The sequence below is a fragment of the Triticum aestivum genome, chromosome 7A, assembly GCF_018294505.1.
Source record: "Triticum aestivum cultivar Chinese Spring chromosome 7A, IWGSC CS RefSeq v2.1, whole genome shotgun sequence".
NCBI classification, from domain to species: Eukaryota; Viridiplantae; Streptophyta; class Magnoliopsida; order Poales; family Poaceae; genus Triticum; species Triticum aestivum.
In genome coordinates, this window is record NC_057812.1 from 717,851,932 (window position 1) to 717,867,347 (window position 15,416).

Genomic DNA, 15,416 nt, shown 5'->3' on the forward strand with positions numbered 1-15,416 from the left:
ACAATATAATGTGATGGTCTCCCAATATCCAGAGAAAAAACAGGCCATCAGTGAAAGTGTAGGCATTATTGTTTGAATCTACTTTAGACTGAAATTACATAAAAGGTTTCGCCTGAAAAAGTTATTCCTGAGTCCTGACTACCACAAAAACCAACCGCAAGTTTCAAGTTAAGACCAAGCAAGACCAGCCAGCCACATATTCCATGGAAAACCTTAGAGAGGAGATTGTTTCCATAATGTAGTCATACTCCAAAACTGAATGAATAGTCACAAGGTAAATACTACTCGAACCTAGTCAACAAAGGTATATCACTACAAATAAAGTGTGTGTATATATATATATATATATATATATATATATATATTTAAGTATATGCACTTAAAAAAATTAGACATCATAAACATATTTAGTCTAACAAAGCACAGGAAAACCAATCTAGATTTTATTCATCACCCAGGTAGCATGAAAACAGTTCCATAAATCCGTAACAACGTAGTTGGGGATAATTTCAGAAAGAAACTTAAAAGGAAAGCAACAGTTCTATAGGCATAATTTCAGAAAGAACAAAAGAGAGCAACACTTCTCAAAAACAAGTCATGAAGATCTTTATCATGAAGTTGAAAACTGAGGGAAAATAAAGATTTATTCAGAAATACCACAAACCTGCTGGCTAAGGAGTACTGCGATATGTTCTTCTTGTAGGCGGAGAAAACTGAACACATACAAATTCTTCCTTGTAACTAACACTTTCATCACATGACTCTCGACATGTGTACACAACTATTGTTGCCCAGTCGACGGGGTCTCGTTCATTTTCAACATGGAAGTAATGGAGCAGTTGAGAAATTAGCTGCAAGTACATGTAGTGGAAATAAATATAAGTGGAGTGGAGTGAAACCAAAAGCAAAAATTGCATGCAAGTGCACCAAGCAAAACAATGTTTTAGGAACACTTAGTGTGTTCATATGTAGTAGCTATGGAATCATTTGTCGTCAAAAGAATCAAAGATGTCTATCCTAAAACGAACACAACATTGTGTTCAACATGGTCAACATGGATAATTAACAACTTTCTACTCACTTCCCTACAGTAATAATCAAATACGCTATCGTATTACAATTTCCTTCTATAGAAGGAACTCTTCAGAAAATGTTTTTTTACCAAACTTAGCCACAACCATGTAACTTGCTTATATACAATTTCTTTAGATACAACCATGTAACTTGCTTAAAATTGCCACATTGCCAGGTTTTAGAATTACATCACCAAATACAGTAATAATATGCTTTGATTAACACATGCATCACATAAACAATAGGGTATTAAGACACATATCAACAAGTCTTTTTTTTGGACAGAAAAAAAATGAACTGGAATAGTTCGTAGAAATTGAAACCTGTCCAACCTGAAATTCATAGCGAAGTTGCCCATTACAATAGATGCACAAAGGGATATCGTCACCTGTCAGAGACCCAGTTGATACTGCCCAAAGAGGTTCTGCATCTTCCTTCGCACAGTACCTGCATGACAAAATAATTAAAATTATGCCTAACTGTTCTTGCAAGGAGTGCTGATCAACCAAATCTTTGCCAGGTCTAAGCAAGAGTTTCGGATGAATGTTAAATGATAAACTAATAAAAATAAGAAATGTTAAATCTAATCAACTCGAACAAATGTTTTTTCTGACCATACCACGCATCCAATGTGTCACAAGGCATAACACTAGTGGCGAAGCTAGACTTTATGAAGAGCTAATTTATGACTTTATAAGTACCTATTGGATGACAACAAAAATTGAAAGGTAGCTCCGCAAGTTCATAGCACCTCACCATGGCCATAGAGGAGACATAAGCTACAAGGGGAAGAAAACTATGCATGGGAGGTGGGATATTGCTACATAAAATTTTATGTTGTTGTGGACTGAGACTTTTAATGTTGCAATAGTTTATTTTGTTTCTGTTGCACACATGTTGCAAAGCCGCAGAAGTGTATTGTCGTTGCAATTTCATGAAAGAAATGTTATGAGAATCCATGGTTCTTCTTGCGAAGGTTTTTTTATTTTGCTATTTATTTTTAGTTCATTTATTGCACATATTTAATACAATTGTTGCAATCATGTAGAAAGTTGTTGCATAATCGTTCATTTTAATTGAATTGGCTAAAAATCTTCTTGCAAAACTAAATGGACGAACCAACTGTCATTAGGGGCCTTGTATAGGTAACAGAAGGCAGAGTGCAGGACTACCTGTGTACGGCATGGCCAACAGACAGGCCGCAAGGCCGTTTGACGACCAAAAATCATGACTCGTTACAATGTAGAGCGGAATAGGACGCAACGTTGTATAGGAGGGCCAACGTGTCAGAACTCATGGTCCTATGGTAGTCCTGAAGGTCGATCAAATGCCCACATCAGCAGACCAACACCTAGTCATGTCCTTAGAATAAACAATAACCAGAAGGTTCACTAAACCCTAATGTTGACCAGAACACCAGTACCCATATAGTTTGCTTCAGTGTAGTGGAGACAGTGCATCATGTCCAATAGCAGTCATGGCACAAAACAAAGACCTAACTCTAGTTTTCTCGATACGAAAGGGAAAACACAATTTACGCAAACGAGCGTCTAGACTTATTCACACTCAAACACAAAAAAATAGAAACAAAAGTTGATACTCATTCACACTCACCTCAAGACTTGAGTCTGTCTTGAAACACGGTCTCTGAAAGATGCCCAGCATGTATTGTCCTCATCATCCTGCACACAGGTTGTGGTATTGTACTAAATAAATAGTAGCATTTGATTACGAATATGTAAGCATAGGCCATAGCACAAAGAAAACCTCAAACTGGTCCATGAATAACTGCATCATGGCATCTGATTCGACTTCTCCTTCTACCATCATCAGTTCTGAAGTATCCTTGATAGAACTAGTCGAACATGACGGCTCAGGTACATGATCCGCCGCATATTCAGGCCATGCGTGGCCAGGAAATACTGCAAGTAGTCCAGACGGCAACAAATTACAAGGGAGGTAAAACAAAGACCTAAATAACACTCAATAGGCAACAACCTTTTGCTGCGACTGGCAGAATAGAAGCATCTGGTGAACCTGGTATTTGAGAGCAATCATTCTCATGACTAGCGTGCCAATGCAATTCCTGAATAACATTACAGAGAGATTATTCCCACCAAAACGGAGATATTTCAGTATTCAAGCAGGAGAGGTAAACAGATAATGCTAAATAGATATGGTAAGAACCTGTTTGGTACCTGATGCTTTCTAGAACAGTAGCTTGCTTTGCTACAGTGGCTGCACAAAATTTCACCTTTCCATGTACCACACCAATCACAAAGCCGAGCACGGTATGCTAACAGAGATATTTGAAAGATAAAATACATGAATCAGTGCCTTGCTTAACATACAATTCACCAATTCAAAAACACAAGCAAATCGGTGCATAATAAAAGTAAAGAGCTTTGAGATCAAAAGCTTAGTGAATTTTGGAGACGAAGTTGTCAATAATATTAAGGGAACTTGTGCTGTACAGCAGCATACTCAATAGCTGTCTGCACAACTTCAAAAGCTAGTTTTGTAGTGTAGTTGAAACAAGGAGAATTGCAGCTCAACTGCACAACATGTAGAACTAAAGCAAGAAAAAAGCTACCTCCTGAACATTGTGATCCCATGCACCCCTTAGGCTCTTCAGGAGTATAAAATGCATTAATTCTGGGCAGCTGGCACCTGAAGACCTTCACACTGCAGCACAATTCACCGCAGGAGATCATGACAAGAAATGTGAAACTTTGGGCTAACACACTAGACAATCAACAGCTATATATGCTACCGATACCTCCTTCTAGCATTTGCTGCCCTGTCCTTCCCCTGCTCGCGCTGGTCCAGTTGTAAGCATGACATGGACGGACACATAAACACAAAGAATGCGCGGTGGTAGGTCGTCTCCTTTCACCCATCTGGCACATATACCTGCAACACGTGTGACCAAATTTTACTGGCAATCCTAGACATAAACGATCGGGTAGAGTTAAGTTTTAGGAATGAAGCAAACCTGCATGACAAAACGCAGTGGGTCACCACAGAAGTCACAGCAACTGGATTTTCCAGATGGCAAATTGACAGGATCAAGCCAGGCCTGAACAATGCAATATGTTTCTCACAATTAAAAAACAGTTCAAATGGCATCACAGCGTAAGGCACATGTGAAGCAAAAGTGTAGACGAACACACCGGGGCACCGCCAGCTTTACTGGGTAAGTGTTGGGGAAGAAGAGAATGGAAGTGTTGTGGTTCCTTTGGTTTCCGCAAGACACCTAACATTACTTCGGGCTCCAATTCCTCGTCGTCATCGCCTAGGTAGTCCCTTTCAAATACGGCGTGGTCGGGCTCCGTTCCCACCTCGGCGCCATCGTCCGTCTTTCCGTTCATGTCTGAGGTTATGTCAAGATCTTGAAGCTTGCCGGTGCAAACTTCCATGTTCCCTGGCTTCAACAATTACGGAAGTGCAGAATTACAAAACTGACAATATGGAAAGAGGAGCGCATTAAGAACTAAGGATTACGTTTCAATGATTCAGTCAAGGTATCAAAGTATCACACAATGGCGTTTTGCATATATTTTTTGCTACCAAGAGAAATTAGGATTTGGGAATTGGGAGATACCTCTGTTGTTGCTACTGAGGCGGATTCTAGGAGGAACGGCAAGGAAGGGGATGCGGCGTCTCGAAAGGGCGGCAAGCAAAACGGCCACCTGCAGGGGAAGCAATGAAGGAGATGGAAGGGTGAACGCCGAGCGCCCGGACGGAACGGCAGTTCTGGAAGGACGGGCAGGGCGGCGGCGGCCGGCAGGGTAGGTTTTCGTTTTTTTTTTTGACGGGAAAGTTTACTTTATTAATCAAAGGATAGCAACATCGTCTACTAAAAGATTTACAATGAAACCAGGCGGGTCATGAACCCATCCGGATGGATTATTAGCACGACCCCAACATGCTAACTCATGAGCTACATTATTCGACTTCCTAATATAATGCTCAATAGTAAACTTTCCGAATTCTTCGAGATAACTGCGACATTCATCCAACACCGGCGTTGCCACCATAGAAAAGCCTCCATTCAGTTTGAGTGCCTCCACCACCGTAAAATTATCTGATCTTACTATCACATTATGGCACCCTGTTTCCTTTGCTAGCTTCATTTCTTCCAATATAGCCGCAGCTTCAGCTGTCTCTACATCGAGTACATGATCTAGTGTTGCTGTTGCTGCAGACATGAAATTTCCACGATAGTCCCGGATGACCACTCCACAAGATCCTGCATAATCTCCTTCTCTGAACGACGCATCGACGTTAATGACTATCTGACCAGCGAAAAACCCCGGCCAGATGTTCACTTTTGGTGTCATTTTTGTTTGTGCTCCACGGGCATAGTTCAGAGATAGGGCTGCCACTGCTACGGCCGTTCGCGATGGAGAGGCAAAATCCTCACCCCGCACAAACTGTCTCCGTTGCCACCAAATATACCAACAGGCTGTGGTAAACAACTCCGATAGCTCAAGCACATCATTATATTGTCTTCGAAAATAGTCATCATAGAGAAAAAACTCTAAAGTTGCTGAACCCGCAAAATTTATATCGTCAGCAACTCCCAGGGATCTCCACAGTCGTTCTTCTCAGCGTCCGCAGTCGCGCTGCTTCCGCTTATTTAATCGATCGGTAGGGTGGTGTTGGGCTGAGATTTGAGGCCCAGCTAAGGTTTGTGTCAACATGTAAACATTGTCTACCTTGTCTCAAAAAAAAATGTAAACATTGTCTACCCCTCAAAAAACAAAAACATGTAAACATTGTCTCAGTTTCTCAAAAACAAAAAAGTAAACATTGTCTCAAGAAAGATGTAAACATTGTATGTACATACCTGTCACGTTTTTCTTAAAAAAATACATTGTTTTCCTTAAAAAACATACACTTTGCGTCTGGATAAATGTGAGCATAAGGATTTAAACCCTAGTATGCTAGGGAAACCACGGTCATCACAAGTTGGTTCACGCTAAATCAAACATACCTGTCACGTAAGAACGCTCTCTCCTAATATCGTCGGGCGGCTCCAGAGCGAACCACAAATCCTCAAAGAAGTACCTCGCCGGCCACTCTCTCATCGCCGCTGCCATCACCCTTCACGACGGTGGCGGCGGGCCCAACTATCGAAGACAGCTGGGGGCTGTTGGGGGCGGCGGCAGCCAGCTGAAGCATCTGGGGCCGGTGCGAAGCGTCTGGGGCCAGCTAAAGGAGCGCGTCACATCATACACGACCAGGGAGCAAGACTGACACCATCCACACGCGGCGACCAAGGTCGGTGCTCCTGGTCGTGTATGAAGCGACGCGCTCCTGCGATGGAGTGCACAACGGCTGTTGTGGCGCGGCTGCGTGCTCTCTTGCCATATCTGCACGCGCTTGGTGGGGTGGAGGCCTGATCTGGGTTTTTTTTTTTTTTGAGAATGGCCTGATCTGGGTCTGAATGGCTGCTTCTTGACTTTTTTTTTAGATAAAGGCTGCTTATTGACGGTTCACTCTGGAGAGGGCCAAGGCAAAACCCAATTGGCCCAGAGGCCTTGTTTACTGTTTTTTAAGTGCCATGACCCAAACATATTTTTCTTAAAAGAACAACTGAAAAACATTAAAAAAAGTATTATTGTCACAATATGAAAATATGAAAACTACCAAGCTAATCTGGGTCTGTATTATTCATATTGTTAGATCCCAAAATAAGGCTAGTGATATATTAGCTTCCTTTGCTAGATTGCAAGGCAGGACCATGACCTGGCTAGGGGCTGGTCCGGATGAGTTGATGGAGATTGTTTCTCTTGATTGTAAGGACATCTTGATTGAGTAATGCAAGTTTTTACCCCGCAAAAAAAATTATAAATCTATGAAATGGTATGATTAAAGAAAAAATGTGCCATGTGTTTTATGAATTCTGTCGTGGAGATGTTTGACTATGAAAAAAAGCCATGTTTTGGAGAACAATTTCTTCTTAACTTTTGGCAAGGAGAAAAATAAATATGCCAGGCCACTCGTATACCTTCCATAGAAAGAAACACCGTTGAGACGCCGATTGGCCTCACAAATAGTCCAACAAAAGCTTTAAGTTCACCAAGGGAGAAGGAGCTTTGGGATAACGCCTCTCTCGAGGAAAATGACACCCCGAAGGACTCCTCATCGCTGATATTGGCCATAACCACGCAAAGCTTTCACTGAAGTCCAACCTTGAGGAGCAACCATGGGGGTATCTAGGAAACCATGGTAGACAGAGTAACCACCATTGATTCTTGTGGCATGACACCAGCCCTGACTAGCCCCTAGCCTCGGGCTCAAGAAACATCTCGTAAAATGACAAACTTACCGCTAAATGAAGCTAGGCTAATGGTGAAAGTGACAAGCAACTACATGGAAAAACCGAGGATCCCACAGACACCGTTCGACTGCTAGAACAACCAACAATCCAACATGATGCAAGAATGCAATTTCCGCATAACAGGGATGGGTGCAAATGGCCATGCCCCCATGCCTACGAGGAGAGAAAGACTACCAAAGGCGTTGACTTCATTGGTATGGATCGCAGGCTTGCGGCCATGCACCGCGAGGCTTACCCATTTTCGGAGCCAACATCCCCGCTAAGCGGTAAGAGCATCTACAGCCAGAGTTGGCAAATCCGACATCTTAAACGCCCGCGGACAGTGACCAATACGTATCATATTTGCTCCTCTGAATCCGAGTCTCTCATATTTCATCCCTTAGATCCATACAAAATAAACCTACATACTATGACACCCTAGCTACGATTCATCGTCAGAGATGACCACGACGTCGATGCCATGGCGGACATGCCCGAGCACCTCCCATATCCACAGTCAGTCCGGGCGTTTGAGACCTGTTTGAGAAGTCCGTCTGTGTCGAATTTTTGTAACTGGTCGTTGACCGGGCCGCCCACCTTGGGACGCCCGGTTGTAGATGCTCTAACTACCTACAAATCAGCCCTCCCAACCTCCACCCCTCCCCCCCACCCTCGCCCTGCCTGTATGAGCGACACATATTGACAGAAGTGCATGGCACAATAGATAATAGTGGCTATCATTCGACGCATTTTGCGTCAAACAGCCACGCGACGCATGCACAGACCCGCGACTAGGCTGGCCCAAATAGTGGGCGCTCTAGCAAGCGCGCCTGTTTGCCGTACAGTAGCGCAGTGATGTTAAAAGGAAAAGGAAGCACGCATTCGAACTTTGGACCTCCACCTTGTGCAGAAGAGCAGCTAACCAGTGGAGCTAACAAACGTTAGTGTAAAAAGGGGAGCGTGCTAGTATAACAACTAATTCCAAAGCAGAATCCGCATAGTTTTTTGAATATTTTTGATCTTTATTTGGAAATTGTGAAATTTTTTAACAACGAACAATGTTTGAAAGTTTGAAAAATTACTGAAAAACTCAGACAATCTTTCAAAAATTATAAAAAAATGTAAAAAAAATTTGACAGAAAGAATTTTGAAATTCCTGAATATTAGATGAAAACGCGAACATTTATTGAATTTTGGGAACAAAAATTTGATAATGGGCACTGTTTCTAAATTGTTGAACATTTTTCGAAATTCCTGAACATTTTTCAAAAACATGAACAGTACTTGAATTTGTGAGACAGTTTTTAATATTCTGAGCAGTTTCTGATAATGGGAACATTTTTTGAATTGTTGAGCAATTTTTGAGAAGCAGGAATATCTTTTGAAATTCTCGAAGAATTTTTGAAAACACGAACATCATTGGAAAACAGGGTCAATTTTTTATATTCTGAACTTTTTTGTAAACATGAAGATTTTTTAATTTATGAGCAAAATTTAAAACAGGATTTTTTAAAAATCACAAATATATTTTGAACTTCTATAAAAAAATTCTAAATGGAGAACAATTCTGAAAATCTCAACAAATTTGAAATGCAAAAAAGTTGAATACATGACCAAAAATTATAAAACAATAACATTTCTTGAATTTGTTATCAAGTTTTGAATACAAGAACTTTTTTTGAAATCACGGGATGCCTCCGACAAGCCCAGATATATGCTCAAGCCCATATATAGGCTCAAGCCTGGGGTCCACTATTTACTTTATGGAAAATCATGGCAGACACTACCACTAGTTTTGACCGAGACTCTAAGATTGACCTTAGAGTTGTATAATGATTGGTGTAAGGCCTTTTCTTATGTATTTCATGTCATCTAGATAAGATAAAAAAATGTTGTACACTGAATCATCTTTTGGTGTTCTCTAATCATTAATGTGTGCATGTTCAAATTATGGGCAAACTAAACTAAACTAAAACTTACAGAATGAATTGTCTTATCTTCCTTATTACTAAAAGATCACCTCTAACTAAGGGAAGACCATTTTTTTTGATTCTCGCTCGTCTAATTCAATAATGATCACGCACACGGTTAAGATAGCATCAAGCGCCCTTAGCTTTCTCAAAACTATGAAATTGCTTTCCTTTTTGCTATACATTTATTGCAATCATACACTCTAGATAAATTATCAAGATATTTGTTAGATAGTGTACACTAAGAGCTCGATAAGTTGGATATGAACACATTCAAGTAGAATAATACATCGAGTGATACATATTAATCCATAGAAGAATGATATTTATCTTTATTTTGGCATAAAAGCAATTCAGCCAAATGAATGCTTTTATTAAAAAAATTAAGAAAATACATAACATTTGTCACATAATATTGTTTTGATTTCGCAGAAATTTTATAGCAATGTTAAATGTTAGAATTGTACATAGAATATTGTATGTTAATATTTAGCTACACCTTCATGTGAAATATGCTAAGAACAGAAGAAGAAATATAATTATTAAATTTTATATTAACAAAATAAGTTATAAATAAGTAAAAAAATAAATAAAAATATAAACAATTTGTGCTTTCAGACTGTATGATGTCTACATATAAAAAGATGTCGACACGCTAATAGGATGTCGCAGCCGCCGGGTGGGATGAAGTGTTATCCTCGAGCAACAATGACAATATATAAGGAAAGGATTTATTTGTAAGCACACACGCATTCGGTTCAAATATTTTTTGTTACCACACACTCATATATTAGATCAAGCATTTCATGTATTTCGTTTGGTTTTAAAACAGAATAAATCTCCAAATTATTGATTGTAAAATAAAAACCGCAAACCGATATATAAAGAATAATCATACTACTGGTTGTGGCTGGATCACTAAAAAAAATAGCACGCTATAACGCCGCTAATAGCGCGCTATAGCGTGTAGAGAATTGTCTCGCTAAATAAATCAATGTACAATGTCTCGCTAATAGCACGTTATAGCACGCTATAGCACGCTAATAGCGTATTTTCAGGAGCGACGCTATTTTCTGTAGCGCGCTAATTTTTTCCTTGGGCTGGATACACGTATTTGATTGTACTACACATAATCACAATACATAATGAGTAATCATTCCACGTGTGTTACAAATCGGTTCGATCATGCTCTTGATATATGTATGTTATATCACATGTGGCCAAGAAAATACAACTCTTCATACTTCTGGTTGTGCCCTCATACAACGCATGCATGGAGGTGCCTCACGAGGTGGATGTTCTATCGAGGTGCCACCAATGTTGGATAAAACGAATGCAGACAACTAGGACCTTGTCTACACTTTCATTGACCAGATATGGTAGCCTCGAAACAACGCGAGGGCGCGCGATGCAGACAGAAGACCCAGACGAGATTGCAGTCCGGAAAAAATTCTTGGTTAAAAATGGCAAAGGACTCAAACATGTGAAGTTACTGTTGGGGAACGTAGCATGCAATTTCAAATAATTTCCTACGATCACGCAAGATCTATTTAGGAGATGCATAGCAACGAGAGGGGAAGGAGTGTGTCCACGTACCCTCGTAGACCGAAAGCGGAAGCGTTAGTTTAACGCGGTTGATGTAGTCGAACGTCTTCGTGATTCAACCGATCAAGCACCGAACGTACGGCACCTCCGAGTTCAGCACACGTTCAGCTCGATGACGTCCCTCGAACTCTTGATCCAACAAAGTGTCGAGAAAGAGTTCCGCCAGCACGACGGCGTGGTGGCGGCGATGGTGAAGTGATCCGCGCAGGGCTTCGCCTAAGCACTACATGAACATGACCGGAGGAGTAAACTGTGGAGGGGGGCGCCACACACGGCTTGGAACAGTTGATGTCTGTTAGAGCCCCCCCCCCCCCCCCCCGCCCCTGTATATAAAGAAGGGAGAGGGGAGGAGGTCGGCCTAGGCGTGCCCCAAGTGGAAGGAGTCCCACTTGGGCTCCTAGTCAAATTCGCCCCCCTTTCCTTTTACCAGAAGGGGGAAGGGGGAAGGAGAGAGAGGAGAAGGAAAGGAGGGCGCCGTCCCCTCCCCTTGTCCAATTCGGACTCCTCCCTAGGTGGGACGGGGAGGGTGCACCACCCCTTGTGGGCTGGCTCGCCTCCCTCCTATGGCCCATATCTTCCCCCGGGGGATTCCGGTAACCCCCCCCCCCCACCCCGCGGTACTTCGATATGTACCCGATACATTCTGAAACACTTCTGGTGTCCGAATACTATCGTCCAATATATCAATCTTTACCTCTTGACCATTTCGAGACTCCTCATCATGTCCGTGATCTAATCCGGGACTCCGAACAATCTTCGGTCACCAAATCACATAACTCGTAATACAAATCGTCATCGAACGTTAAGCATGCGGACCCTACGGGTTCGAGAATTATGTAGACATGACCGAGACACCTCTCCGGTCAATAACCAATAGCGGAACACGGATGCTCATATTGGCTCCTACATATTCTAAGAAGATCTTTATCGGTCGAACCGTTATGACAACATACGTTATTCCCTTTGTCATCGGTATGTTACTTGCCCGAGATTCGATCTCGGTATCTTCATACCTAGTTCAATCTCGTTACCGGCAAGTCTCTTTACTCGTTCCGTAATACATCATCCCGCAACCAACTCATTAGTCACATTGCTTGCAAGGCTTATTATGATGTGCATTACCGAGAGGCCCAGAGATACCTCTCCGATACTCGGAGTGACAAATCCTAGTCTCGATCTATGCCAACCCAACGAACACCTTTGGAGATACCTATAGAGCATCTTTATAATCACCTAGTTATGTTGTGACGTTTGATAGCACACAAGGTATTCCTTCGGTATCCGGGAGTTGCATAATCTCATAGTCAAAGGAATATGTATATGACATGAAGAAAGCAATAGCAATAAAACTTAACGATCATTATGCTAAGCATACGGATGGGTCTTGTCCATCACATTGATCATGTTCATCAAATGACAACACATGTCTATGGTTAGGAAACTTAACCATCTTTGATTAACGAGCTAGTCTAGTAGAGGCTTACTAGGGACACTGTGTTTTGTTTATGTATCCACACATGTATCAAATTTCCGATTAATACAATTCTAACATGAATAATAAACATTTATCATGATATAAGGAAATATAAAATAACAACTTTATTATTGACTCTAGGGCATATTTTCTTTAGTTACTGGCAGGGTCGCGGCACCACTGGAGCACGGACACCCCACGCCAAACGACATGGTCAAGATCAACGCGAATGGAGCGATCCCACATACTAGGGCAAAAGGTGGCAGTGACGTGTGCTTATTCTTAACCACGATAACAACTTTGTTGTACGAGCTTGTCATTTTTCCCGGTGGCCTCAAATACAGAAGGTGTTGAAGTCCTAATAAACAATAGTGAAACACCTGACGGTTTTGCTACTTGATCTAGCAATGTTAATGATTGGGGAGAGAGCGGGCTAAGGAGATGGAATGTGAGATGCTTATTTCAGAGATGAATATCAATATTGTTGTGTGAAAGTCGAATAAGTGCTCAAGGACCTCTTGTGGAGCACTTGAAGGTTTTGCTGCACCAACTACAACATTTGCTTTGCAAAGTCAATTCTCCTAATAATGACAACTGAAGTAACTCTAATTTAGCTACGGGAGTTGTGTCTTCTTTCAAGAAAATGCAAAGCATTGTGTTTCGATTCATTGATACAGTTTGCACAAGCCTGTGGAAGGACACACCCGATGTTACAACACAACAACACTAAAAGCTAGATGGATCGGTGACCAGGAGCAACACAACAAGACCTCTTGTTGTCGTTGTCGTCCAACTCGTAGCTTCTGCACTAGTTGTGGCAAGGGGGCGAGATAGGCCGAGTTGAGCGGCATCGAAGATGAGCGTGTTGCAGTGCTTTCAGATTTAGCAGGGCACCAACCTGATGGCAAAGTACATGCCCTTTCGAGATCCGGACTGAAGAGGGTTGCGTTAACAAATTGTGTAAAAACATGGCTGGGTCAAGTGACGAATTATGTAATTTGGCCATGGCAAGAGAGATGCCTGTGATTTGGGTAATACAAGCGGCCTTTCCACTAAAATAAACGAGTGAAGACTTTGCTTGTGTATTATGGCTTGTGTTTGTTTCATGGGCTATTTATAATTATTGATTTTTGTTGCTTGAGCTTGAGAAGCAAAATAAAAAACAAAAACCTCAAAAAAAAGCTTTTACCTTTTAAAAAATCAATAAACCTTTCACCTAAAAAAGAATCAATAAATCTCCCAATTTTTTTAAAAATATTTCTTGCTTTTCTTAAGGGGTTTTGGTTTTTGTTCTTCGGGGTCAAGAGTTTTTTTTTAGATATATCTTCGGGGTCAAGAGTGACTCCACGGATTGTGCCAGCCTAACTTCGCTTTCCGGCCCACTAGTTCCTGCTCGGCCCAGGCCAGCCGCTCCTCTCCTCCTCACCTCTCCAGCGCGTGCTGCCCTAACTGACGCCGTGGAAGTGCGCGCCGCCGCCCGCTCTCTCCCCGGTCGCGCCGCCGCCGCCTCTCCGCAGCCCGAGCGTAAGATCTCAATCAACCTCTCTTCCTATGTCATCCTACTCCACCTCTTGCAGCGTCCGTTGCTTGCGGCATCGCTGCATCTGACGGGGGCTCTCATCTGTGTGTTGGATCCATGTATAAATTGGTCAGGCGAGCTGCAAAATTCTGTAATCATAGACTGCGGCATATGTTTTTTTGTGTGTGTTTGGTTCTGTATGCAAGCATTTTTTAGCTCTGTAGAAAGGATTTGGTCACTCTGTGTTCTGTAAGGGGTAGCTGTGTTGGTACAAATGTGCAAGTGCAATATCAACAGCTAGCCAGATTCTGATCCCCATCAGTACTTCTTTCACTCCAGTATTTGTTTCATCCTCAATTCTCCCTAGATTGCGTCTCTGGAAGGCAGCGGAACAATCTTCCGCTGCAGAGTTCATTATTAGTTTCAGGACTCCACAAAAAAAAAGCTTCAGAACTGCCTCTAATTGCCATGCTAGGATGATAACCAGCAGCATTTTGCTTTGCACCGGTGAACAGTTTACAGACCATTCCCTGAATGAATGCTCCATCCTAATGAAATTGTGGAATCGGCATTTTCTGAATACGCCGTACAACTGAAACTGTGGAACCGGTGTCAACCTTTCCTTACCTCTGCTACCATGTTTATTCTCAGGTTAATAATCCCTGGACGATGGAGATGAATGCTGCAACAAGTCTAGAACCTAGAGCAAAGGCTACCCTGGTTCTCGGAGGGGAATCGTTCGCAGTCAGCTCCGAGTCCGGCACCCTGTCGGAGCAGCTGGCGGCGATGAGGGAGAAGAGCATGGTGATCCTCAAGGAGTACATCACCAAGCACAACGTCCCGAACGATGTCCCTGATGAATCCATTGAGGGCCCATCGGATGAGGAGGGCGAGGCACTTGCTAAAAACCCGCCCAAGAAATCAAAGAAGCAGAAGTGATTGTCCTGAATCTCATCTGATTTATCGTGCCCTTTCTTAGTCCTCTCTTGCAAAGATCTGAGAACATGCTGTTACCCCTTGCTAGCTGTTCCTTTGACACTGAACGACCAACAATTTATTCTTAGGCACACTAGCTGCTTGTGTATCAAATCGATGTGTGCAAGCGACGCTCAATGTTGTTATCTGATAATATGTGTGTGCAAGGAAAGTTTGCATCTTTCTTTCTGTACAACTCGTTGTTAGAAGATGTTCTGCTTTTCGCTGGTAATATATGAGCTTCAGCACTAAAGTCCATTGCAGTTAAATCATTTGTCAGATGTTTTGCTTTTGAGGATAATGAATGAGCTTCAGCACAAGTGAAATGATCATCCTAATCTGGTTTGACTTGGCACACACTTTCTTGGTACCCCAGCAAAGGTCAGAGAACATGCTGATCCCCTTGCTAGCTGCTGTTCCTTTGACACGAAAAGGTCAGAACTATTGTTAGCAGCAAATCTGCTTGTGTAG

General features: G+C 42.1%; 1 protein-coding gene and 1 pseudogene across 1 annotated transcript; one reads left to right on the top strand and one right to left on the bottom strand.

Annotated features, from left to right (window-relative positions):
• Positions 1-671: 671 nt before the first annotated feature.
• LOC123153856 (programmed cell death protein 2-like) lies at positions 672-6,261 on the bottom strand (annotated as a pseudogene).
• Positions 6,262-13,811: 7,550 nt separating this feature from the next.
• LOC123147017 (uncharacterized) lies at positions 13,812-15,198 on the top strand. Its single transcript, XM_044566273.1, has 2 exons — positions 13,812-13,975; positions 14,622-15,198. The coding sequence occupies exon 2, from the start codon at positions 14,640-14,642 to the stop codon at positions 14,907-14,909; it is 270 nt and encodes an 89-aa protein (XP_044422208.1). The 5' UTR covers positions 13,812-13,975; positions 14,622-14,639; the 3' UTR covers positions 14,910-15,198.
• The last annotated feature ends 218 nt before the right edge of the window (positions 15,199-15,416 follow it).